Below are 27,321 nucleotides of genomic sequence, written 5' to 3'. Positions count from 1 at the left end.
TTAATGATAAATATGACTACTGAACAGATTATGATTTACACTATATATACCATGAATCAGTTGTAATGCATACTACTATCAGATGTTAGCAGTTGTGAAATACAGGTATGAATGGTTTAAGATTGTGATGGTGATGGTGGTTATTGTGGTAATTTGATAAGGGTTTACATTCATAAGGATGTTTCACTTTCATTTAATTTCAGGACTGTATCTGGAAGCTCAATCAGCTCAGTGATTTCTCTTGAAAGTACTGCCAGTTTCAGACAGGTCTGCATGAGTTATGTTTTTTTTTTCTTCGACAATATATTATTTCATTTATTGTAATTAACTTATCCACACACATCCAACAGAGAATCATTGAAATCTCCAAAGGATGAAACTTTTTTTCAGTGATTATAATGGAAGTTTTAGTGGAAGTGAATGAGAGTTGGCAGGGGGGGTGGGTGGGGGGAAGGGGGACACGATAAACTGTTGTTATGAACACTATAAACTAAACTGGAACAAGATAAGGAAGAGTCAAAAGATCCATTTATCTTACTTCCTGCAAACTTTTTAAAATAAATGTTGAATTGTTCCTAGGGGAGCAGGGATGGCGCAGTGGTGAGAGCACTTGCCCCCCACCACTGTGGCCTGGGTTTGATTCCCGGACTTGGCGTCACATATGGGTTGAGTTTGCTGTTGGTTCTCGTCCTTGCTCTGGGGGTTTCCTCCGGGTCCTCCTGTTTACCTCCCTCCGCAAAAACCAACATTCCAAGTTCCAATTCGATTGGAACAGTGGACAAGAAGAGCCACCCAGTAGAATGTCCATTGCTAATTTATTATTTATTATTTATTGTTTTTTAATTGTTCACTTTCGGTGATATAGGAGGATCATAAGCAACCTTCCCTGCATGATCTGATTGAGCTGTTTTTATGTTGTCTTTTGGTTTTAAATTATCTCAGAGATGATAAGTTGGATGCTGATGCAAGGTGTGTGTCCCATGTTATTTATCTTCTTTATTAAATTTTTTATAATTTTATATATTGAGGGCTGGGGGATGTCAAAAGTAGAAAGCTGCCGGCAGAAATGGTTAATTTACTTCCATGTTTCAGCTTGCATCTCCAGTTCCTTGAGAGAGATGGCATTTTTTCAAAAAAATTATCCTGGATTAGTTAGGAGCCATCTAACCAAGCCCAGTTTCTTCAAATAAGATGTTGCAGATGTCTTTGAAATTAGGGTTAATAAGAATAATTATGCCTGTAAAAGATTTAATAACTAATTAAAAGGATATTGTAATTGATACTTTTCTCTGTTGTCTGTGTCCAGAGTTGCAGCATTTAAGTGCATTACTGGAGGAGACCAAGCTTCTGAAAATGATCTGGGAAGGAAGAGGGTAATTTCAAGTATTAATAAAAGCTCTCAAATTGTGGTTGATAGTGAAGTACATTCTATGGTACTTTAGATGATCTTCCATTCAGACCATGTAATGATATCATTATCACTGTTTCTGTTCATAATAGGAAAGTACAATGGAGTTCCTGTTCAAGCCTGTCATTTGTCCTATGGCCAACAACACACGGCTGTTGTTAGTTCATCGGGAGATGTTTACACATGGGGAAGATCACAAAAAGGAAGGTACAATGTACAGGCCTGAATTTTTTCAGGTAGGAATTTCACTATTGCTTAAATAGTGCTCTTTACTGCGAGGATCGTACATAAATACGTTTCTACAACCGCGGTTCAAATATATGAATTTCATATATTCATTGAGTTTGATTTATCATCTTATGGGTTTATGGTGAATTAGTTTGGTGACCTGTTCCCAGTTGGCTTGTTAGCTCAATTGGTACAGTGCTGCACTAGTATCGCAGAGGTCAGTGGTTCAAATCCCATGCAGGCCTGAATTTTTTCAGGTGTGATTTTCACTATTGCTTATTAAAATAGTGCTCTTTACTGCGAGGATCATACATAAATACGGTACAATGTGTTGCCAAAAACATCTCTGAAGAATTGAGTGTTATATTTTAGACAAAGAAAGTCTGCCAAATGTTAACTCATCACTGCCTATGTGCTTGTAGTGTCATTATTGAAAAATATTGCTGATCCTATACCATCTAGTATGCAGGACACATGTCATATATGTTTATCAACTTTATTGGTCTCATAAGTTATGAATATACAGAAGTAAAAGAAATTTAAAAAAAGGACCAAATAAGATTGCCGAAACAGAAACAAAATCCCATGCGAGGCGCAACCCGAAAACTAAAAAGGAAAAAAATATATATCCGATAAAAAAACTAATGAACTATATGAACTTTGTAATGGGCCTTGCTGATCACCATAGAGTCTCTGTGGCTCCGTGCTAAAGCATCGGAGCACCGAGTCCCAAGGTCTGAGGTTGGATTTGTCATGGGGACTTAAACATTTTTCTTTCCCCCACACTTGTGACTTAAGATGAAATGTAACATCTTTCTAAGGTTACTGTTACGTAGTTGTAAATTCAGATATAGGTGATCACAGGATTGGACTCCCACTTTTTATAGAGAACAAGATAGATTAAACTTATGATTTCCAATTAATAATGGGATGGTACATTATGTAGGATTTTTTTAATATATCAAATGGAACTAAGATTGTTAGGCTGTGGCACAGGTTGATCAGGAATGTAGCTTCTTTGTCTGGTTGGTATTTGCTGGCCAAACCAGGTCACCTCACACAGTGCATTTTTCTATGCTCTAGAATTTACCAGTTCTGCCTTTATTGCACTGATTAATTAGATCTTGTGGAGTATAAACAAACAATGAATCTTTACTGCAGATTTGGTCACATGGAGATTTAATTGAGGAAGAAGGAAAATCCATTCCTTTTCAAGTTAAAATTCTCCACATGCACAGGTTGGTTTTCTTGGAGTGAGATTTAGTTTTTCAAATCATTTTGAGATGCTTCAAAAACAATTTTTTATCTTTCTCGTGGTGTATTTGAATTGTTTTAATGTTAGTTGCAAATGCCTTTTGATTGACTGAGTATAATTATGTTGATTGTTTTAGGATTAATGTGTTGTCAGTGGCTTGTGGAAAGGAACATACGTTGCCTCTCTGCAGTGATGGGATAAGCAATCATAATTAACCCATTAATGGCCGCAGCTTTTGTGGAAAACTGTGTTTTGAAGCTAGTCAAGCAGATTTCGGGTCACTGTTGTTGTTTTAAAAGCTCAAACCTACCAAAAACCCCTTGACAGCTTGTGCACTCGATGGCCTTTCGATCCAAATGCAAAATGGCGGCCTGAAAATCTCAGGCACGCACAGAAAGCAAAATTTCGACAGTTTTTGGGTTGAAAAGTCATGCCCCACTTACAACTTTTACTTTTCTCTCTTTTTCCTGCCCTTTTTTTCCCCTCTCCTTGCCTGAAGTTTCTCCTCACTTGCTGGAAATTGAGTAGGCTTCATTTTGGTGTAGAGATTTTTCAGAAACTACTCATTATTTTCAAAGCACATGCTTGGAAAGGTAGGTGGGTAATGAAACACGATTTTCGTGCAGATTTTCAGGTCAAAGTGACATGGTTTTTTGGCTATTTCTCCAATCTCCTTCACTCAATTGCACTCATTCTGGTATTGTCTGTAAGATATTTTCAACCTGTTGAAGTAGGTGCTCAAATTCATGCTCCAGGGTTAAAAGTGATGATGTCACAAGGCGTAGAAAGGGTGTGGGTCCCCATGGGCGCATATGGGTGCACTGGATGTCAATAGGTTAATTAACATGTTGCTAGCTCTCAAGAAGATCAAGATAAGAGGTTTATCTTATTCACCTCAGCAAGAGAGTTGAAATTTCAAAGTGAGTAGTATGCAGTGGGGCTGAACATTCCTAGCAGACTTGTATACATACATACATACATACTTTATTTTTCATGTAGGTCAGTACAAGAAGGCAGCTAAAAAGCTGATGTGGACTTACAAATTTAAATATATCTACAACAATTTAAATATTAATGTTATCAAACTTAAGAATTATTTACAATGAGTAAGAAAAAAAAAGAAGAACTGCTTTCATTTTAAGCAGGAACCATTAACCATGATCTCTATTCTGAGTACAATGTGATACAGTTTGATTCATTGATGTGAGGGCAGCTGGCAAGAAGTATGCGTCAGTGATTAATTTGATTGTTTTCCCTCACATAGGTGTATTCTTGGGCATCATCAAAGTATGGACAGGTAAGAAATACAACTTTATCAATGCAAATATTATCAGCATCCTTGCAAGATGTTCGTTTTGATTTTAACCCTTTAACTTAACCCCAAAGTCTGACTGTCAATTCTCCCCTCTAACTGCTACACATGTCCTTGTAAATTAGTTACAAGAATTTTACGTTAGATCAAGATAGCAATCTCTACATAAGTTTAAGTATCTCACTACCTGTTTACTGAGTAATAATTTATATGGATATTATAGGGACTTGAAGGATAAAAAGGCAGAGCCCTACCTGAATGCCATTTCTAAGGTAGTCGTTTTCAACTTTGATCACAACATCTTTGAATCAGATAATGCATTTAGAAATAATTTCCTGATTCACATGATAATTTTTTTTAACAATGTTGTGTTACGTATGATGTACGATCCTCGCAGTAGATAGCGGTATTTATGCAATAGCGAAAATCAGACCTGAAAAAAATCAGGCCTGTACGGGACTCGAACCACTGACCTCTGCGATACTAGTGCAGCGCTCTACCAATTCAGCTAACAAGCCAACTGGGAGCAAGCCAATAAGTTGGCTGGTAATAAACCTGTGAAAGTGATAAATGAGATAGAATAAATATATGAAGTTCATATATTTTGAACTGTGGTGTTAGATATGTATGATGCACGATCCTGGCAGTAGATAGCGTTATTTATGCAATAGCGCAAATTTTTTTCAGGTCTGATTTTCGCTATTGCATAAATAGCGCTATCTACTGCGAGGATCGTGCATCAGACGTATCTAATACCGCAGTTCAAAATATATGAACTTCATATATTTATTCTATCTCATTTATCACTTTCACGGGTTTATTACGAACCAACTTATCGGCCTGCTCCCAGTTGGCTTGTTAGCTCAATTGGTAGAGCGCTGCACTAGTATCGCAGAGATCAGTGGTTCGAGTCCCGTACAGGCCTGATTTTTTTCAGGTCTGATTTTCGCTATTGCATAAATAGCGCTATCTACTGCAAGGATCGTGCATCATACGTATCTAATACTGCAGTTCAAAATATATGAACTTCATATATTTATTCTATCTCAATGTTGTGTTATTTTGAGGAAAGTTTGGCCAAGGAGACACAAAACAACAGACAAGGCCTGTCTACATTACCGAGCTATCGGACAACAAATGTATAGCAGTTATGTGTGGACATTATCACTCCATGGCTCTGTGAGCAGATCACCGGGTGTGGTCGTGGGGATGGGGAGTCCATGGACAGTTAGGAGTGGGTAGCATTAAAGATGCACTCCTCCCAACACATGTGCAAGCACTTGATCAGTATCAAGTGACCAAACTAGCTGCTGGGTATTCACACAGTGCAGTACTTACAGCTTAGGTTGGCTTTGGTTTGTTACAAAGTCAATTCAATCTGCACCTGAATACCATAAATCCTATAATAAGCCTTCCCGGGGGAGGGGGGAGCTTATTTATTCCACGGACTTTGGGGGGGGGGGGGGTGGCTTAGATGGAGGCTTATTAATTTAAAGTGGAAAAACTTAATTAAAGAGGAAAAACTTCATAAGTATCACTTCTTTTTGAACAAAATGAAACACAGAGTGCTAGTAATATTCTTCAGCACAGAAACTGATGGCCATGGTTTACCATGTTTCCCACCTAGTGGGTTTTGTGCCCTGACCAAATATTATATTTTGACCTAAGTTTTACTAAGCTGGGTTATGAGACAAAAGACTGTTGCTATGAAAGAACTTGTTAAGGCCCACATCAAGGAAGAGCCATACACTTGAATAAGCCATTTTTGTTACATTAAAAATTCAAACTTGGTTCAGAGGCTAGGGGGGAAAAGAAACAAAAGATATCACATAGAGGTTGGACAATGAATGATTAATTGCTTTTGGTTGATTCGTCCTAGCCTGAGAGTCATGTTAGAATTTTAATATATGAACAGTGGCCTCACCTATTTATTACTGGAAATGGAAGAGGCAATGTTTTCCAACCCTGTTTAAATCATTTCTTTTTTCAAGGACAAATCCTCACATTTGGAGGAGGTATGAAAATACAGTCAAGCAGTTCACAGAAATTTCCTTTAATTTGTAATGTTGTTTCAAATTGGTTTGTATTGTGGTCATTTTGGAAACGTACAGGCTGCAAGGCATTTTTTAGAAATTTGAACTTTGGAGATTAACAGGGGAAGGGCAATCGGGCAAAACCCTGTGTTGAATTTTAAGCAGTGTTATAATTCGATACTCTCCCAGTGATAAGCTAGTATTATTGGATCTCAGATTTAATTTATGGTTTAGGCTGAATATAAAATACAAATCCATGTAGTTGGACACTTTTTGTCTCTACATACATTGTGCTCTCCAGAACTACCTGGCTCATGTTAATCCCTTAATGATGTTTAGGTTAGTTGTCTCCGATTTTGTAAAGACATTTAGGTATGTATCTTGTGGTGTTTGTTTTACTTAGGACTGTATGGTCAGTTAGGACTGGGAAACAATAGTAAGCAGACACTTCCAGTGCTTGTACGGACTTTAAAGAATGAGAAACTTTACTTAATTTGTTGTGGATCATTTGAAAGTGTAAGTAATTTAGCCAAATTTTCTTACTTTATATTTTAGTCTTTGCACCACTGTTGATACTTTCTTAAGGTGAGGAAAACATTTCTATTTTGCCCCATGCTCATGGTGACCATTCTTCTTGTGGCGACTGGTGTGGCTACTTAAAAAGTCCTGCGTCCTACAAACACAGAGGCCTTCCCCATGGCAAGGATCTGATGGACAAAAGGTTGAGGCAGTCACTGGAAAAGATCATAGTAGTAAGTACAGTGTACATGTATGCTGGCACAGCTCGCTCCTCACAAATTCCCAATGCCAACCATTTTACCTGTAGAGGGGTAATTGTGAAGAAGAGCTGTAGAGGAACACAACTCTTAGAAAATAGTGTTAGTGCTTATGATTGTATTCTAAATTAAATTAATAACTGCAAGGGATAACGCTATAAGTGTCAGAGGACTATCAACCTCTTTTTCCGTTTCACAAGCTTTAAGAGATACCAAATTGTAGTGAATAAAAACCATTTGCTTCTTCAATTTAGGTTTATGCTTCAAATGCCAAGAAGCTAGCTCCCCTTGGGTCGAGCCAGGCAATTCTTTAAAGTTTGCAAAGAAAATGGACAAGAAAATACTAATTTTGAAACAGAAACAGAAAACAAGAGAGTACAAGAAGAAAAGAATTGAGAAGAAAGCGAAGCAGTTGAAAAAGACAAAACAGCTTGAGAACAGAGAAGGACAACAGTATAGTTCTGGAATGGGCTTTGATGGACATGATGCTGCTCAGGAAATTTCAGCACCACCTGCAGCCTCAAAGATTGAGAAAGTATCGTTAACCAAAGACTATCATCAAATCATATTTGATTTGGAAACATCTGGAAGGGGTAATTAGCTTTGCAGGGTGAAGTTTGGCAAAAAAGTAACAAAGTGAATACAAGGCTGTGCTCTAAGGAAAATTGAATGGAGCCCAGTGCTCTGAAACTGTGAAATCTAGGGTGCCCAGCATATGCTTTGTATAAAAAAAAAACTAAAATTTCCGAGTCACCCAAGTGGAAAAGTAAGGCGCCAGGGGCCACTGGGCGCTGTTAGAGCACAGCCTTGGAATATAACCATGTTTGTCCCAGCAGGGTGTTTTGGAATTGCACATTAGAGAATAATTATATTTAATCATGGAATTGTTTTGCTATTTTTCTAGATTGCTGAATACTCGTCCTGCTAATTTGCATCCCATAGATTCCTTTGTTTTATCATGCCTTGTTCGTAAAGAAAATAGGTCAGATGCAAATTAGCAGGACAGGTGTTCAGAAATCACTGCTATTTTTATTTTAGATATACCCTGCATAGATGCACTAAGCCTTTTTATTACATTTTCCTTTGTAATATCTTTGTAAAGTATTAATTGGATTACAATATCTTAAAACAGGTAATGATGCTGAAATCCTACAAATTGCAGCAACAGATGGTAATGATGAGTTCTCTATTTATATCAAGCCTCGTAATGTACTATCACCAGAAGCATCTGCTGTGAACAAACTCACCTTCCAAAGAGCAATACTGTTTTATGATGGGAAGCCAATAACTGATGCTGTTGCAATTGATGTGGCACTGAAGACCTTCATTGAGTGGCTCAAATCAAGAATGCCTTGCATTTTAGTAGCACACAATTGCAAATCCTTTGATGCCAGGTTCTTGGTGCAAGCAGCAGAGAAAAATGGAGTCATGGATGACTTAGTTAAAACAGTTTCTGGCTTTACAGACCCTCTTTCAGCATTCAGGGAATTGCTTCCTGAAAGGAAATCCCAAAGCCAAGAAAACCTGGTACAAGGTCTTCTGGGTAAATCCTATGAAGCTCACAATGCTCTTGCAGATGTGCAAACACTTTACCAGCTGGTGAACAAGTTTCTAAATGTCAAACTGCTACAAAAGCACAGCTTCAAAGTTTCATGGGTGGCATCCTATCAGAAGCTCCTAAAAGAAAAGAAACTTCTGGTTAATACCCTGCAGCCATTAGTTAGAAAGAAGTACATTTCAGCCTCAATGGCCATTAAGTGTGCAAGCTCAGGTTTGGGTCTCCCTCACCTGAGAGTGGTATACCAAAGAGGCAAGGAAGAAGGGGTGAAGCAAGTTCTGATGGAGAGGTTTGACAACAAACCCAGAGTCTCCTCAAACAAGCGGGTGCTGGTGCAAATATGTCAGTACTTTACAGATAATGCAAATTAAGATTGTGATTTGTGCAATTAATGTTTTGAAATAATTTTTGCACGGAAAATGTAGTAGTCAGAATGAGGACCAGTGAGACATTGGAGTGTGGTTCTGAAGTATAAAAAGCAAATTTTAAAGTGCAGTTCGTATTTTTCAGAGTATACTACATTGTACTGTATATATCACTCCTGTTAGAGTGATGGGTGAAGAATTCACATTTTGCTGTGTATGGAAACCAAACAAGACAACATACAAAGAATACAAAGAATTTGGGTTGTCTGTCTAGCATGGGGTCCTTGACTCCTTTAAGGACTATCCCTATCGCATTTTTTTTTCTCCTTTTTCTCTCTCTTTTGTTTACTATGTTGCCATTAAATTGATAAATATAAATATAAATACGAATCAACAGTCTTTTCTTCAAGTTTTTTGTCAAACCTTTATTGCCCAAGCAAAACAAATCGAACCCTAGCTCACTGGAATTAACAAAACGCCAGCGCTACGAAATTGTTTCAACTATATGCTTATAACTTCAAAATCTCATCAAATCTTGACTTACCTCATTTTTTGTTATTTTTTCACCCTTTCCAAGTATGAATTTCTGTGTTGGTGACATCAAACACATAAAAACAACCGAAAAGAAGCTTATTATCGAGTGCATACTTCGAGCACGATGGACACCATTTTGTCTCGTCCCAGTCCCCTCCGTGCAAATTCTTCATCCTGACTACTATCTGAAAACTATGTCCACCTTTTACGGCAGTTTGTGAGGAAACAAGCACGGTGACACCCGATTTTTTTTTTCAGGTTTTTGCTATGAACAATCTAATAAAGAACATATTTGAAGAATAAAAAAAGTTTGACGGTAGAACATTTTTTTTTTTGGAAAATAGTTCCGTATTTTGTGTATTTTGGCCAAGGCGAGGACTTCAAGCTAACCACGGAACTGTCCGAAAAAGGGCAAAATCCCCACAACCGAGCAATCAAAAACAGCTAAAATGAAGCAATACCGCTTATTTTGATAAAGGAACCTTCAATTTTAAAATAAAATTTTGTTTCTTTCAAGTAACCAAGGCTAAATTCTGTTGGAAGGTGATTCGAATTTTTAACGCACAACCAATAAAAAAAGCCCATTTTATTAGCCTGCCGACGTATAAACAAGCACGGTGGCCCCATTTTTTTTTTACATTTTTTTAATGTTTATATCATGAATGTTAATCATACCAAGTTTCAAAAAACGTTTGATAGTAGAACAATTTCAAGGGAATTACCTTAAGGCGATTCCCTTGTTTTGCACTGCGCAACCTTTTTTGCGCATAACATTGCGACATCCAAGATGGCGGCCGTTCTTCATGCTAGCGTGAGAAAAACAAACAAGGGCCGCTTTTGCAGAGCGAAAGCTTTTATTTGCAATAAGAATGCCGCAAATCGGCTGAAAGCTTCTGGTAATGCTCTGGTAAGACAAGAAAATGAAAAGAATGTGCGTGATCCGGAAGTCTGCAATGGATTTCCACTTCGCGGCCGTCGAGTTGTGGAATTCAATGTCCCCCTGTGAGGCAGCTCTACAGCTCTTCGACTGCATAAAAGAACCGGTGTCTGGGTTAGGATCACCACTGTACATATCCTCTTCAAACTCTGAGTGTGGAGAGACAAATACCTGTCGTACAAACAAGACCCACCGTAGCACCGGAACAACGCGAGGGAGACCAATCTTTGATGTAAACACGAAGCTCGCTGCAGGTTTATTTACATTAAACGTGGCTAAAAATCTTGTTTTCCACCATTACAGCATCCATTTAACATCTAGCCAATTTGTTAATAAGTTGAATCGAAATATTTACAGGGATGCTACACGCAGGCATAGATCCTACCCACGTAAACGAGTAGTTATCATCCATCAATATACCATCACTTGGAGAGTCCACGCTGAAGGCTCGCGAGAGGGAAGTGGGGCTCCAAGTTGAAAAGTTGGCCAAGGAATCATGTCTGAAAAGTTTGGAAAGCGAAAGAAACATGTGGAAAGATGATAGTGAAAAGGAAAATGTGGAGATAGGAGCGTCATATGACATGGGATGGCAAAAAAGGGGAAAAGCCCACAACAGCCTGAGAGGTACACTGCAAATTCAACGTCTGAAAGAATTAAAAAGGGTGCATTTGGTTATGCATTTTCTTAGAAAGCTGCTGTTTTTTTCTCTGGATTGTTCTTTAGCTTACTGACAGTTTTGGTGTCAGCCAATGGTCAAAGTTAATGAACTAAATAATTAATAAATAAATAAAATATATCCTTACTTTCACCACTAGGTGTTGGCTCCATGGTTGGCCTAAAAACTGGCAAGGTGATTTGCTATGGTTCAAGGTCAAGGAAGTAATGTATAGAAATATATTTTGTCTACTAGCACCTTGTTGTAAACAACAAGAGCGATGTTTTTTTTTTTCAATTTGACCAAAAAGTACAGAATCATTCAACATATGACAGCACCCATATTTGTCTCCTCTTGAAAGTGTTACCCAGGACCTTTACTCATAATGTCTTTTGTAAAGGTGTGCAACAAGTGAAACTGCCAACAGACAGTCGAAAAACTCTCGCATGCACAACTGCAGGCTCAACTGGGAAGGCTCGTCAAAAGCTATGGAAGCTGATGTTTGTGTTGATCTAGTCAAAAGGTAATTACTAACCAGGTAAGTAATAATAAAAATAAAAAATAAAATAACAATTATAATAATAGTTGTTAACATGTCAAATTCACAGCTCTATTGCTGCAAAGAGAGACTTGTGGAATCTACCTCAACTGGTAGAGCGCTGCACTAGTATCGCAGAGGTCAGTGGATCGAGTCCCGTACAGGCCTGATTTTTTTTTTCAGGTCTGATTTTCGCTATTGCATAAATAGCGCTATCTACTGCGAGGATCGCACATCATACGTATCTAATACCGCAGTGCAAAATATATGAACTTCATATATTCATTGCATCTTATATGCTTATAACTTCAAAATCTCATTAAATCTTGAATTACCCCATTCTATGTTATTTTTTCTCCCTTTCCAAGTATGAATTTCCGTTTTGGTGATATCAAACACATAAAAACAACCGAAAATAAGCGTAATATCGAGTGCATACTTCGACATCTGATGCCCGATATATTCTGTACGATTTCGTTCTTTGAGCGTGTGACGCCGTCACAGCCGTCACAGCCGTCACAGCCGTCACAACAGAGGGTAGACTGGGCTTGACTCACTCGTCAGACTGTTAAGGATACTCAAACGATTGACTGAACTTGACTCATTCATCAGACTGACTTTTAAGGATACTCAAAGGATTCATTTAGCCTAAGTCGAATTTGTTTACGAAGTACTTTGATTTCTTTGTTGCGAATTTTTTTAGTTACGGATGTGGTTACGTTGTGCGCGTATAAAAGCCTCGTTTAGCGTCGCTTTAGCTATTGTATGATTGTATTTCACCTGGATTAGGCTGGGTTGCACGAAAAATATATCTGGCATGGTATAAATCCACGGATGGGATGGCATTTGTCCGGAGAAGAAAGGAGTGCTGTTGAAGTTTCGGATGTGTGTTTTGTGGACAAGTCTCTTTTAAAATGGCAAATTTCCTTTGCGTAAGTTCTTGTTGAATGTTTCCGGAAATTTTGTTATAATTCCTTTTTGCACATAGAGCCGTTTAATACTGTTGAATGGCCAGTCAATAGTCGTTTAAATTTTCGCGAGCATTAGCGTGACCCCGCGTGAAACTGAATTAAATCTCGAAATGTACACCTCTGTTCGTTACCATCTAAATGTACAGCCGGTTAACCATTTGTTCGTTACCTTGTTTTTGTGAACGTAAGTCTTTCTCTATAATCTGTTATTTATTATTGTTTTTGTTGATAATTATTGGACACAACTCCTTTTAGTTGACTTTGTTTTTTAATTTGGAAGTTGTCATTCTTAGGTCTCGTTTAGTGGCTTTGCAGTCGCCTTTAACGAAGTCCATGGACTTAATTCAGGTAAGTGGTACCATTCCAGTATGGGGCCATGAATATAAATAAAAGCAATTATTTCCAAAAGGTAACTGTTATTTTTCGTCCTGTCGAGTTTGGAGTTTACAGCTACTCTATAATTTGAGCAGGTCGAGGGGACGCGAAGGTAGGTGGCGCATTACGGCTATTGGAATATAGTTTAAATTTTATTTGTATATAGGGCCCAAATCGGCCATTTCTTTCCATAATTAAGGTCGAGTGATAAAGCTATCTTTGAAATGTAAACTTTATTTGGCCTCTTTTATTTGTGATTTAAATTCTCTTCTAAATATCTCATTAATTTCTCGCAGTTGCGTCGGCCACCCTGCAGATGGCCACCAAAACTAAAAGGCGCTCATAGTTTTCGTGAAGATAATGAATGTAAAGTACTTGAATTAATTAGCATTAGAAAAAGCCCCGCTTGACTACATTTAGGGAAAAACTAGGTGATCAAAAGCTTCTTTTTCTAACGTGGGCTTTTAAAGATAATTTGAAACCACAATGAGTAGTAATAACGCGTTGTTTACTTGCAATCTTGCACACTCTTGTGGTCGAGAACTGCTCCCGGTGGACGAAGCCCCTATGACTGCACTTGTTAAAGAGGAAAACTAGTTCTGCAAATACACGTTTACACATTTGTATTTTGAAATATCACTTGTGGTGTTTATCCCTGCACTTACCACGTAAAATTCGTGCTATGATTTGTTTAATACACTACAATCCTCGGGGGGCCATTAGTTGAATTCCTGGGCGAATTTGGTGTACTGTTGTACCCTCCTTCAGGCGTTACTTGGCAAAACCATTGCACTTCGGCTTTGTTAAGTATAGTTGTTTGGCCATTGCACTGACCGTGGCCGAGGATGCCCTATAAAAAAAAGCAAAAAAAAGGAAACCGACTAATACTGAAAAGAATATGAATCTAGCAGCCATTTCGGGTCTATAGTTTCGTTTTAGATCCAAAATTCAAGAAGGAAGCTTTTTGTATCTTTATTTTGTAAATCCTTTGTAAAAATTAAGATGTGTTTCTTCTCCTCAGGATTAAGTGAGAAAAGAGTGACAAATGCTTTCTGGAATGGAGAGCTGGAAGCTGAACTAAGAGAAAGAAAGGCACTTGACATGTTGTGGATGATGTTTGTTGATGCTGACAGAGAGGCAATCATGGCTCACATTGACAAGCTTAGAGCCCAGGCAAATTATTCACATCCTCGTGGAGACTGCACTGAAGACTGTAATGCTAGAGGTGATGAATGGCAATGTAAACTGTTCCCTCTTTTTGCAGTTGTTTTTTTCCCAAACCTTCATTTTGCATGAAATGTAGTTTCCTATTAATGCTGAAACCAGAGGAGCCAATAGCAGATTGGATTGGAGGATTTTCTAAGTCATTTATAAATACAATCTGTGATTAGGAATGACTCTTTCATTATTATTTTGAAAGGATGTGGTAAGCTTTGGGTTGCAGACGGGTAGTGGAAGTTGATGTTCGCACATTGTATGATGAAGAGAAAGGTGCAAGCCCTAATGTTTATTTTCTGATTCATATCATTAAGAGTTGAAATCCTTGTTTTCACTCATCCACCTTCAATATTTTTGAGAAAGGTCAACAAAAAGTGTTTTACATTACTCTCTGGGCATTTGATTATCATATTTTTTTCTCTTCTTTAAGCTTTTTCACTTTTCTTTTAAAAGAAAATACATCACATTCATAGTTTAAAATTTGTTGTAAATTACTATGTTCACTTTCTTATTGAACTGCATTTGTTTTGTTGCTATTTAAAAATAACAATAAATTTCATAGATGCATAAAATTTTGAAGGACCAGTGTGAAAAAAATCTGATGGGGTCAAGGTTTGGATGAATCAGTTTGGACTCTAATGGATTCTGATATTATGAATGTGCTTCCACTGAATGTGATTTCAGTTATGTTCGCTATGGAGCCCTTATATTTGAGAATGGCACACTTTTTAAAACATTTGACAATTTAATAATAATCATTTGGTCATTACTGTTGAATCTCCTTTTTTTTAACATTTTTTCATTAGAATGTTATCAATGGACTTCCCCTGGTAAATTATCCTGATGTCTGCACTGCTGCCCATGTCCATGGAATGGCATTTTGCCAGTAACATTTAGATTTTCTTTCCTCCAGGCATCCAAGTATTCCTTCTGATATTAGAGGCTTTTTAAAACATTGTGGTGTTTTAAAGGATGCAAGTGCTGTTGAAGGTAAGTGGTGATTTACATTCGGATGTTTACGATTCATTTCTTCATGTCATCAACTTCGCATGAAGGATGAATAGATGTTCCTTAATTTTCTTGTGCAACCATTTTCATCTTTTCCTGCTATACCAAATGAAAAATCAAAAATATGTTTCGATAAAAGATCCGACATGTTACCCTTTTGATATGTGGGTTGCCAGATGGTGCAAATAATTGCACTTGCTAACTGATAGAAGAGGTTGAGTATCAGATGACTCAAGTTGAAAGTTTCCCAAAGTATTTGTGTGAGCAATCTTCTTAGCTAGAGGATCATGTTGATATTGGTCAGTACATGTTATTTCACTCTCATGTCTGGTAATTGCTGTATGCAATTTCAATTCTGGGCAGTGCTTTTTAGCACTACTTCCTTCCAGTTAAAATGCGAGCACTCACTTATTCATATACTTATTCGTATTTTTTACTTCTCAGTTGCCGACAATATCACCCTAACCACTGATGAAACTAAAAAGGTAGAATCTGTGGTAGACTCCATTTTGGATACTACAAGTACACCTGTAGGTCAATCAGCAGTGTTATCCCAAGGTAAACCTATCCCCTAGGCCCTCCATAAGTTTGCCTATTCATTTCCAATTGTGCATATTTAACTTTTTGTACAGCTGAAATGTTTCTGAAATTGTAAAGGCATCACCCATGACAAGTTTGAAAGCAATGCAGCTTTAATTGAAAAAATTTTGTTTTTAGTGTGTCGTTTTTAAGTGCATGACTCCTGTTATCTTTGACTTCTCCCTGAGCCTGTTGATGTCAAACATATTCCACATTGTAGGTTAAGGGCTGCATAATGGTTCTGAAATCATATAAATAGGTTTGCCTTTTTATGATATGCTACCATACCATGTTTCATTAGCTTTTAGTTACATTTGAAGTGCCAAAAGAAAAAAAACTCATTTTTTCTTGCTCACACAACAGGAAATGAAGAGATTTTATCTCAACCTACCTCGGCTGCATTACTAGCTGACTGTGCAGAGGAAACACCAACATCTTGTAATAAAGAAACTGGTGAAAAAAAACGCCTGCAGAAATGGTCCCGTGGACATTTTTTTATTGTTCAAGGCAGTGGATTTATTGACAAATGGAATCTCCTTTTCCGGTATGCGAACCTTGGTTAATCTTCTTTCACTATATATATAGCTGTTTTGAAATGTTGCCCTTTCCGCTTACATATATATGTATGATTTGAGTCATGTTTCCCCGGACAATTTTCTTTTTAATGATAATATCTGCAGATCGATTGTCAAGTTAAAGATAAATAGACGCAAACAGTATCACATTAAAAATGTTGCTACTGCTTTGACTTAATTTGCAGAGTTGATTTGATTCATCTTTGAGCCAGTCAAGCAGAGTTTGCATTTTATGTACTTTAACTCAGGTGTACATTTCTCTTACCTGTACTTATACAGTTAAACATGTAAAATTGGACCTCAGTGTAGGTTTAGCCATGCCTATGATTATTGAAATGAGTCATGAGAATTTTGTTATCTAATATGCTAGACTCTCCATTAAGTTAAACCAGAGGTATCAATTTTATTTAATGTTTTCTTATGAAGGGTTATATATTTATTTCATGCCAACAGGGTGGAGAGTCCATCACAAGCATTTTTGATAATAATTAATTGGCTCTTAATCGTTTTGAAGGCCTTATGACCATCTTCTTGGGGTGATATATACTTGGCATACGACAACATGTGTCATGTTGATGGCATGAAAGCTGCGTCCAAACCATTGCCACTTAACCACCACCATTTGACAAAATGTGGTCTGGAATAAACACTCATAGATAGTTTGCACCTCAAGAACCATAGAGATCCACAGTGCAAGACAAAGTACAATCCAGCCCAACTGAAGGAGGAGTTACCAAATGTTAACACTATGGCAGCAGAGCAGACCTTTGTTTGGCTTTCCCGTTTCTGTAATCATATGTGATTCAACATGTATATTCACTTCTATATTATGCAAACCTCATTACACTTTGCCTTTTCCTTAAAACATGTCTTTTGACAACCAGTTTAATAAGAAAGCTCTGTAAAGATGAGGCAAATTGACAGCTAATGAAGGAACCAAATTACTATATTGCTAATAGCCCAGTTTCCCTTCATTCTCAAACATGACAAACAGTGATTATCAATAGATAGTTAGGAGAAAAGGTTGTGTGGATGAATAAAGTAATCATGCAAGAGAAAAGAATGCCTTAATCTACTTGTTCTGTGGTAATTTAGAGATAATTTTGGTGAATTGGTATGTGATCGGTATTCATGGGTTTAAAGTGCAATCTTGAGATAAATCCATCTCTCTTATCCCCTTCCACTGCACTCACCATGGATTTTCTTTTGGGACTCTTGTCAACTTTAGACACTTCAAGTGGAAGAACCTGTTTCCTGGACACTGTTGGGAAGGAGCAGTGCACCAAATAATCGAATAGTTTTGGTGGCAATGATTCTTATTATTACTCAGCTCGCGTTTCTACGTAGCTGCCACTTTGCTTAGTATCTGCATGTTATGACCTTGCCTGATTTAACTATGAATCCCACTTGCCATTGTGTGGAAAACAACACTAATTGTCATCATTTATTGTAGACTCATTTCTGCTTTTATATTCCAAATAATGAATATCAGACAAGAAGTTCTGTTAAGACGAATTGATGTTAAATATTTATTCTTACTTATTCTTACTTAGATAATGCCATGTACTACTTATGGAAGTACCTAATAAAGTTGTTGTTGTTGTTGTATAAAATTTCATCAAAATATTATTCCTAATGATGTCATTTTTCTCCTGCACTAATGATTTTTTTATCCGTGTTTTTACAGTTTAGTTAGGGGACCTTTCATAGGTATAGCCTCGTGGTTCACTTTTTCAAATCTGTTGCGTGTATCATAGGTTTGAGCGGATATGTAGTTGAATAAAATATTATTAATATCCGACAGTTTTAAAAGGTTATGTTGCCATAAGATCATACAAAGACTGGGGACTGGGGCGATAAACATAACCCAGGCTGCACGTAGGATTAAAATCTTCCTAAACTTTGAGAACGTAAATAAAGAAATAAATAAAAAACATGAAATAATAAAATACGTCTATATATATATATATATTATGTGGCAGTTAAAATGTCTGGATGCCAGAACTCTTATACACGAAAGCTGGGCGTCTTGGACCTGGCCAGCTAACAAGTTTAGAATTTACATATGTACCCCCCCCCCCCAAAAAAGAAAAACTTATACAAAATGATAAAAAAAAAACTTCTAAAAAAAAAAGCCCTAGTGGCTAGTTCCTAATGTCTTAAAAACTCAACAAAATAACATATGGCTAAGATGAAGTCTTCAACTCATGACTTTCAAAGATCTTGAGTGAACTGCTGACTACAGACTTCTGCATTCTACCTAACACTGCTGTACTCCTTTCTGATCCAACAAGCTCCCTGACGCTCTTCTTGAGGTCTTTTGAGTACCCTCCCAGGACATCGATGATTATGTTGTACTGAATGATATTAAAACCCGGGTACTGTCTCTTGAGCTCTAGAAGAAGCGGGGCGTACTTCATGATCTTCTCCTCGTCTTTGTGGTCCATGGGCAGCTCATCTCCAGTAGTGTTACCATCTTGCGCGCCTTGTCCACTAATTATATTGATAATAATATATTGTTATTATTATTATCATTATTATTATTAATATTATTATTATAAAAGTTTCGATAGCTTTTTATCTTACGTGAAAAAATTGTCCGTTAATGCAACAAAATGGAGTCGCTTGTTGGTCAGGACCCACGCTCGTTAGTCTTTATAGCGGAGCTCGCAGCGAAGCACGTCATCATAAAAATGGTAGTAACACATAAAGCCGAAAAATTGTGACTAATAACTGTATGGATGTCTGTACAAGGTGTTACTTGCATATTAGTTCGATTTGAAAAGTTGATTTCGACCCAAAAGTTAACGAGCCTTTCGAGAAAACGAGCCACTGGAAGCTTTATCAAATTTTTAGAACTTGCGTGGCTTAATCAAAGTGGGTGCTTATTTGAAGAGGGTTAGGGTGAGGAATGTTGGGAGCTTATTCCAGTAATAAAGGACTAATTGAGGGTGCCGACTGTCACAACCAAATACTGTCACGATTAAACACTATCATAAAAGAACTTAGTCTTTTCTTCACAATTATTCTTGTCAACTTCTAAGCTACTCTAAAGGGCTATAGGATAAGTCATGGTACTGATAAAGGATAAATTTCGACATGTTACAACCTGTCAAGGTGTGTAAAGTCCTTACGACTTAATATATCGATCTAGCCACGCCTAAAAGTGGAGCTCGCAGTTTTATTATTTTGTGTACGTCTCAAAGGCACAATTCCTGTCTTATATACTGGGTAACTGTATTTTCTGTAGAAGATTTGTGTATGGCTTTCAGCTTAATATTTTTCTATCTCTACGGGTGTTTGTGCGTGTGTCTAGTTGTTTTTTTCATAATAATAATGATACTAATAATACCGTATTTGTTCGCCTATAAGCCGAGCGATTTTTCCAACAAATCAAACTGAGAACAAGTAAATTCTCGCCAAGGAAGGGGGTTCGGCTTGTAGCCGTGTATTTTCGCCAAAAAATATTTAAGGGTGCTTAACAAGATTCGAAATTCAATGTTTATTCGACTGTAAGCCGAGCGATTATCAACAAACACAAATTTCCGAGATCACGAAGGGTAGGTACATGTAAATCATTGTTGGTTCTGCTCGACGGAAGCTCGAATCGCATAGGAGTTTCATCCATATTGAACAGCCTGGAGAGCGAATGGCCATACCGCTGCCAAAGTGCGATCACGAACTGATGGAACTGGATGATCTTTTCTTCCAGATCTTGTGGGAGTCGCTGGGCCAGGGTTGTCCTAGTGCGAAGGCTGATGGAATGGCGCTTTTTCCATCTCTGGTAGCAACCCAGTGAGGCTTTGAAGTCTGGATCACTGCTCAACTCCTTTGCCTTTAGCCGTAGAATTAATCCGCTTACGGCAATTCCTGTATAAGATAACAGAGATCAATTGTTTGACTTGTTTTGACGACATGAAAAACTGGCCAATCAGAAGCGGTCATTCCCACGGTTTCTGTAAACATTGCAACACGATCTGACAGATATCAGTTGATCGAAGCTTTTCATTGTTTAAAGAAGCGAAAGACCTACCTTGACTCCCCTGCTCTGAAAACCAGTCCAGTAGTGTTTGATCCAATTCAGGATACTTTGGCCAAAGGCAGCCCATCGTCTTTCGCTTTGCTGACATTTTAAGCTCACCATAAAACAGGTTCGCTTAATCTTTTCGCCAGCGACGCACCATCGATTCACTGATTCCGTAATCTCTAGCGATGTCGGAGTTGTTCTCGACGGCCTCTGCTTCAGCAACGACTTTTAGTTTGAACGCTAAGTTGTATGAAGAACGACGAACTTTCGGCATGATGATCGATTACGATAACTTTGAAAGAGAGCGATTGTTTGAGACAGGATTCTGAACTCAGGTGAATGTTTTGTTATGTCACGCATGGTTCTATTTATTTACACATTAAATTCAACTTATCTGTGATTTGTTGTTACTTTCAATTAAACGACCAATAACAACTGAGTAAATAACCTACTTTTTGGTTACATGTTTCCCGAGGGGGAAGCTCCTTTTGTTTTCGGTTTATGTTAATTCATCTCAGTTAACGACACGCGTGGAGTACTTTGCAATTATTAGGTCTCGGCTTATAGCCGAATGTTTTTTGTTTATTTTTTATTTCAATGCAAAGCTGCTGACATGAAGAAGTTTAGGGTCTCGGCTTATAGCCGAGATCGGCTTATAGGCGAATAAATACGGTAATTTAAACATATTTATACAGGATTGCTGCTTCAATTTAGGAAATAAAACTGCTATCAATGCGGGTCCTGTTGAAAAAAATAAATAGAAATCAATTTAGAGTAAATTATAAAATAGTTACAATAAACGAAAGTAAATTCGTTTATTGTCACTAGTTTTTTCAACAAAAGTATTATGGAAATGTAATAAAATGCTTTAAATAAATTTATCAAAAAGAAAAAAAAAAAAGTACAACATGTACATTGACCTTTTAGGTCCGATTCCTACCATAAGAAAAAATAAAGTGGAAGAAAACTCGCAAGTTGCAAGTTTCGCAAATTTTTCGGAAGACCAGCTCCGGCAAATTTTGGCCGAAAGAAACTCAAACATTTCATCTTGACACAATTCATTCAGCTTCGATTTTCTCCAGTATCTCAGTGTATTTTTCGCTTTTCGTTTAAAGATATCGGTTAACTGGCTTGTGATGATCTGTGACGGTGTGTAACGGCCAGTTACTACTTGTGACGCCTTGTTACGGCTTGTTACTGTGTGCAGTAAATGGTTTGAACCCGGGGGTAACATGTGAAGGTGTAGTCTGATCGTCCGGGTGAGTGTAGTCCTGAGAAGGACTGTTGTTGGTGGCAGTGACTGACGTTTCGACAACCTGTGCGGAAGTCATCATCAGAGTCAAGTGAATGATTGTTGTCAGTAGAACTGTAATAAGTTGGGAAAAGGACATCTGCGTGGTGCTATCATTGCTCATGTTTGGGGATATCCCATCCCTGATTTTTATTTGACTAGATGGGCACAGCAGTACACAGGCTAATTACAAGCTTTTGGTTACTCCTCATGACTTACTGTTAACTGGGAATTAACAGCTGACTTAATCTAATCAATTTGCTCCTGAACATTTTTTAACTTCATTTGTTCGACTTCAGAAAATACTTCTGATAATTTCCCTCTGACATTTCTAATTTGGAAGATTAATCATCATAATCATTATGTTCTTTACACCTCCATAAACACCAACAAGAGTTCTTTGTTTATAACTCAGGCAGCTTATGAATATAAGAAATCAAGTTTAGAAGATAGTTGATTCATTCAAGGCTGGTGCAATACGAGAAAAGACAATGCAGTGCTTTATTCACATAGATTAAATTATATTATAATAATTATTTTACCTTACAGTAGTTTTGTTTCTTAAAAATTTGTTTTCTAGTAGTACCAATATGGTAATGTTACTTTGTGAATCAGGGAGCTAAATAAAGAAGAAGTATTCTGTTAGCTCAGTACATTTTATGTTGCAGATGGCATTAAGTTAGTAAAGAAAGAAAAGAAAAAGCAAAAATAAATAAAATAAAATGATTAGTGAGGGAAAAGCAGCTTAAAATAAAGACATACTACAAATTATTCATAATTGTGATGAGAAATACTTGTTGGGAAAGTAAAACTATTGCTCAGAAATAAAATTGCAGCTTCTCAGAAAAAAAAAATTACAAACTAAGGTGGAAAGTGAAAACTTCTTTATTATCATTATAATGAGCATTTTGTACTTAAAGCATACCTCGGTTTATTCTTCCTCTAGTTGAGCCAGTCTTTGTACTTTTGGGGGCTTCAGTCCTATGCATGGTACAGTCATAGGTTTTTTGGCCAACTATGATACATACAGTAACTAGTGGGGATAGGGTGGCCGTGCTACACGGGCATGTGTTGTCTTCTTTTCGGCGAATCTGACCGAAATGCCGTTGACATGCCGATTTATACGGCTCAAGCCACTGCTTTACAGACCTGATAGTGCAGCGTCCTCGGATCACCGCCTCAACCATTCAAAAATCGTCTCATTGTTAGCCTTGATGCATAAGCTCTTTTATAAACAACAAACCTTAGTTGCCACGGAGCCGCCAGCGAAAAACAACAATTTCATATCGTGTGCAACTTCAGTTCGGCTTTGGCAAATTATATAATTGAGCTTTAAAACTATCCAAAAGGTGAGCCGAGTTTCAAAGCTAAGTTTACAGTATTCTTTCTAAGTTTTGACTTTTTACGCTGTCGATTTGACTGACGGCGAAAAACATTGTAAAAGTTACCGGCATTTCGTGGATTCGTTGAGGTGTCCGCTGACCAGTAAAATACTGTATCGTGCCCTAAAAAACGTATTTCCGCGGTGTCATCTGGGATGGTATAACACACAGCGTTTGTATTCACTTAAATATTAACGTACGACTAGCGCAAGAAAGGTGCCGTTTTGATTACAAAACAAACTAAGATCGTAATACTCACCTCTAGCGACACTTTTCCAAACTCTCATGTTGCCATCAATGTCTCCCAAACATCATTTCTTTCTCAAACGAAGCAGACGAGTGTAAATCGAAACGAAGAACGCGTCGTGGCGGTTGAATCAAAAGTCGTCTCCAAAGCTCAGAATATTTACCGCGCTAACGACAAGTTTTCTCGTATTTCTCGGCATTTCTTTGGGGAAAAACTTCGGATTGTTCAAATTTTCAATTTCCAAAGCATAAAAAGGAGATATTTGTGTTTAGGTGCAAAAATAATAGAAGATTTTCAGATCCTTTCTTGTTGTTATTCAACTGAACAGGAAAGAACCACGCATCACGTACGCGCCGAAATTTTTGATCTTGTTGTAATGACATCTCGCACATGCGCAGAGGTTATTCTGCCCTGTCACTACGATCTGTAAACCATGTCCACCTTTCACTGCAGTCTGTGAGGAAACAAGCACGGTGACACCCGATTCTTTTTTCAGGTATTTGCTTTGAACAATCTAATAAAGAACATATTTGAAGAATAAAAAAAGTTTGATAGTAGAACATGATTTTTTTTTTGGAGAATAGTTCCGCACTTCAAGCTAACAACGGAACTGTCCGAAAAAGTGCAAAATCCTCACAACCGAGCGATCAAAAACAGCTAAAATGAAGCAATACTGCTTATTTTGATAAAAGAACCTTCAATTTCAAAATAAAATTTTCTTTCTTTCAAGTTACCAAGGCTAAATCCTGTAGGAAGGTGTCTAGCTGCTACACATTTCCTTGTAAATAAGTTATAAGAATTTGGTGTTAGATCAAGAGAACAACTTCTACATGATAAGTTCAAGTATTCTCATTACCTGTTGAATCATGTATGGGCTTTAAAGGGAGAAGATACATGTTTAAATCATTTCTGGGAGTTAAAGGGCTAAGCAACTAGGCGTATTACTACTCCCCCAAGATGGGATGCTAGTCCATTGCAAGGTTATCCCCTTCCCCCAGCATTTTATCACTTGGCAGGCTTTTCATCTGTACTCCTGGTTACAGAGAGGCACGTGATAGAAAAGAAAGCTGTGTTTTGCCCAAGTGGACACAGCAAAATGACCCAGCCAGTTCTCAGACCCAGACCTCTTGACCCGCAGTACAGCATACTACCGTATTTCTTCACCTATAAGCCGAGCGATTTTTTCAGTTTTCGACCCAAAATTTTGGGAGATTTTTCACGGAGAACGGGGTTCGGCTTATAGCCGAGGGTTTTACATTTTAAAAATATACAGTTGCTGAATAACTTTACCCCCCCGGCTTGTAGTCAAGTTAGCAATGAAGCAGAAGTAATAAAACACAACAAAAATAACTTCTGAATATTGGTTATTCACTTTTATGAAATTGGTGGCTCCTAAAGGAGCCGTTTGACGGATACGTGCAAGGGCTTTCAACCCAATGGTTTACTCGCCATCCGTTTCGTTTTCGCTGTCTGTGTCGAACTCGTTCTCTTCTATGTATTCATCATCTACTTCTGGGGTTTCCTCAGAGTAGACCACGTCGTCCTCTGTTCCGTCCAAGGCATTGGAAATACCGCAGGTCTTGAAGGATTTGACAACCATCTCTTCGGGTATCTCTGCCCATGCTTCCTTGATCCACCTGAGGACAAGATTTCTGCTTGGCGCCTTCTTCTTCCCAGCTGGGGTAAACTCAAATGGCCCAGATGTCATCCACGCCAAGTACTTTCGGCGCACATTATCTTTAAATGGCTTGTTTAGGCACTTATCCAAGGGCTGTACAACCGGGGTTAGGCCACCAGGGATAACTGCGACGTCAATGTTTCGCTGCTTCAGGTCATCTTTCACGGAATCGGTCAAGTGAGCTCGGAATGAGTCCCACACCAAAAGGGAACGCTCGGCACGGGGCAAACTCTGTCGAATCCATTCTCGGATGCCCTGTTCATCCATCCACCCTTTCTTATGGAAGGAAACACGAAGAGGATGCGGCACAACCAGATCTCTCGGTGTACGGACGCCTTTGAAGATGACTTTCGGTGGCACCTTTGCTCCATCGGCAGCAACAGCAAGAACGACGGTGAAGCTCCGCTTTTCCGCTCCGCAAGATTTTACTGGCACTGTTCGGCTTCCACTGAATTCCAGTGTTCGGTTCGATGGCAGCTCAAAACGCATGGGTGTCTCATCCATGTTGTAGATGCGGGATAAAGGGTAGTCGGCGCGTCTTCTTGCTGCAATGACGAAGCGATGAAAGCACACAATGTTCTCTTCGAGATCGGCGGGCAATCGCTGGGCCAGAGTTGTTTTGGTTCGCATGCTGACCGAGTGGCGTCGTTTCCATTTCTCGTACCATCCACGGGAAGCTTTGAAAGCAGGATCATCGGAGAGCTCTTTAGCTTTAAGGCGAAGGATCAATCCACTCACCGCAATACCTACGAAAAATAAAATAACAATCTTATTTTGCTGCGAGATAACCGTAGATTCGTGACTGCAGCACTCTTTTCGTGACATGTTATGAAATTGTCATGACAACAACATATTTCTGACCAATCAAAGTCTCTGTTTCCCACGCACTGAAAGACGATATCATTCAACTCTTCAAAAACTCTTAAAATTTTAGACAGAAAAGTAAATACCAACCTTGTTCTCTTTGCTGTGAAAACCACTCCATCACTTGCTGGTCTAGTTCGGGATATTTCGGAGTGAAACGGCCCATCGTCGCACGTTTTGCAGACATCTTCAGCTCTCCGGAAAGAATAGTCGCCTGGTCTCTTCTCCAGCGTCGTACCATGGACTCGCTTAGTCCATATTCTCGAGCGATTTCCGAGTTGTTTTCTACCGCTTCAGCTTCCGCGATAACTTTTATCTTGAAAGCCATACTATACGAGGAACGGCGTGCTTTAGGCATGATGATAAAAAGTGACAGCGACGAAAGGTATACTCGATAGATTGATACTTTGAAACGTTTAACTGAGATTATTATTGTTGTTGTGGTTAATCTGTTGTCGCGTGGTAGTATTTATACAGTTCGTTGGATCAATTGATATTCATATCTCTTGATTGGTTCGCTTTTTTTCTTTTGTGTTTATTGTAATTCATTAGGTTTTGTGTTTAGTGAGTCAATTTCTTATGTTTTCCGTGAGGTTCGCTTGCTCAAATGGCCAGTTACAATCAATAATTTCGCTCTCGGCTTATAGCCGATGGTTTTACCTTTTTTTTTGGGCAGCTTGAGTGTAGCGTAAAGACCCTGAAAGTCAGGGTCTCGGCTTATAGCCGAGATCGGCTTATAGGTGAAGAAATACGGTAACCATTGGGTTACTGCATCTCCCACTGTATACAATACATTTAATCTTGCATGAATGTTATTCTCACTGAATTTTTTTTTTATGTTCTAGGTTGACCTGGACCGTCTTATTAATCCTGAAGAGACATATCATTACTTGCCTATCACCGCTGAAATGTTTGGGCTTTTAAAACAGGTGAAACCTGCTACGTACTTTCATTGGTGACGATTTGGATTTCCCACAGGCAATTAACTGTTCATGCAGTCCTGTCACAACATGACCATGGCAATGGAAATGTTAAAAAAATGTTTCGGTATAAGAAATGACAGCAGTTTTAAGAGATTTAAGTATTTGAAGGAAAAGGCTATCACTCAACAGAAAAGAATGATTTTCTCCTGTCAGGTCTTTTTTATCTCGACTGGTAAATTTTATACAGTGAGGATCCTTGCCTTTGTTATCAGTGGTGTAATGAATAATGTAGGTTCTGCATTGTTGGAGGTTATTACAAGATAATTTGGTTGTATCAACTGGGTTAATAAATATTAATTGGCCGCAGCAAAGAATTTCTAAAGCTGATATTCCAAGGTTAAGCCCTTTATCAGAGCAAATGGTGAAGGGTTAATACTTGAAACATCAGCTTCAGAAATTGTTTTCAGCATCCGATTGGCATGTACATTATCAACTCAGCTGATGAAACCAAATTATATGTACTTATAACTCCCCCCCCCCCATCTGCCCCATCTGATGCAGCACAACATATGGGTATCTTCAAA

General features: G+C 38.1%; 2 protein-coding genes, 3 long non-coding RNA genes and 1 pseudogene across 6 annotated transcripts; 3 read left to right on the top strand and 3 right to left on the bottom strand.

Annotated features, from left to right (window-relative positions):
* The first annotated feature begins 82 nt into the window (after positions 1-82).
* On the top strand, positions 83-5,652 carry LOC148719568 (uncharacterized). Its single transcript, XM_088740126.1, has 9 exons — positions 83-105; positions 204-267; positions 866-969; positions 1,307-1,373; positions 1,501-1,644; positions 2,798-2,874; positions 4,156-4,188; positions 4,427-4,475; positions 5,276-5,652. Exons 1-9 carry the CDS (start codon positions 83-85, stop codon positions 5,384-5,386), a joined length of 672 nt encoding a protein of 223 aa, XP_088596252.1. The 3' UTR covers positions 5,387-5,652.
* A 1,688-nt stretch (positions 5,653-7,340) lies between these two features.
* Positions 7,341-9,344, top strand: LOC148719567 (maternal protein exuperantia-like). Its single transcript, XM_088740785.1, has 2 exons — positions 7,341-7,605; positions 8,145-9,344. The coding sequence occupies exons 1-2, from the start codon at positions 7,341-7,343 to the stop codon at positions 8,939-8,941; spliced, it is 1,062 nt and encodes a 353-aa protein (XP_088596911.1). The 3' UTR covers positions 8,942-9,344.
* LOC148719566 (uncharacterized) lies at positions 7,341-9,785 on the bottom strand. Its single transcript, XR_015993911.1, has 2 exons — positions 9,480-9,785; positions 7,341-8,689 (listed from the first exon to the last, which is right to left on the bottom strand). It is a non-coding gene; the product is annotated as an uncharacterized LOC148719566 (long non-coding RNA).
* Positions 9,786-10,927: 1,142 nt separating this feature from the next.
* Positions 10,928-17,190, top strand: LOC148719565 (uncharacterized; annotated as a pseudogene). Its single transcript, XR_015994015.1, has 11 exons — positions 10,928-11,030; positions 11,222-11,256; positions 11,462-11,584; positions 12,389-12,531; positions 12,864-12,918; positions 13,967-14,170; positions 14,366-14,436; positions 14,970-15,153; positions 15,616-15,729; positions 16,114-16,294; positions 16,779-17,190. The product of XR_015994015.1 is annotated as an uncharacterized LOC148719565 (transcript).
* Positions 17,191-17,840: 650 nt separating this feature from the next.
* Positions 17,841-23,764, bottom strand: LOC148719563 (uncharacterized). The gene is made up of 2 exons (XR_015994026.1): positions 23,285-23,764; positions 17,841-18,818 (listed from the first exon to the last, which is right to left on the bottom strand). It is a non-coding gene; the product is annotated as an uncharacterized LOC148719563 (long non-coding RNA).
* LOC148719564 (uncharacterized) lies at positions 19,493-23,223 on the bottom strand. Its single transcript, XR_015994027.1, has 2 exons — positions 22,569-23,223; positions 19,493-21,093 (listed from the first exon to the last, which is right to left on the bottom strand). It is a non-coding gene; the product is annotated as an uncharacterized LOC148719564 (long non-coding RNA).
* Positions 23,765-27,321: the final 3,557 nt, after the last annotated feature.

This window comes from Stylophora pistillata, chromosome 12 (genome assembly GCF_964205215.1).
Source record: "Stylophora pistillata chromosome 12, jaStyPist1.2, whole genome shotgun sequence".
NCBI classification, from domain to species: domain Eukaryota; kingdom Metazoa; phylum Cnidaria; class Anthozoa; order Scleractinia; family Pocilloporidae; genus Stylophora; species Stylophora pistillata.
Note: the sequence above shows the minus strand (reverse complement) of the source record. Positions and strands in the feature narration are given on the sequence as shown.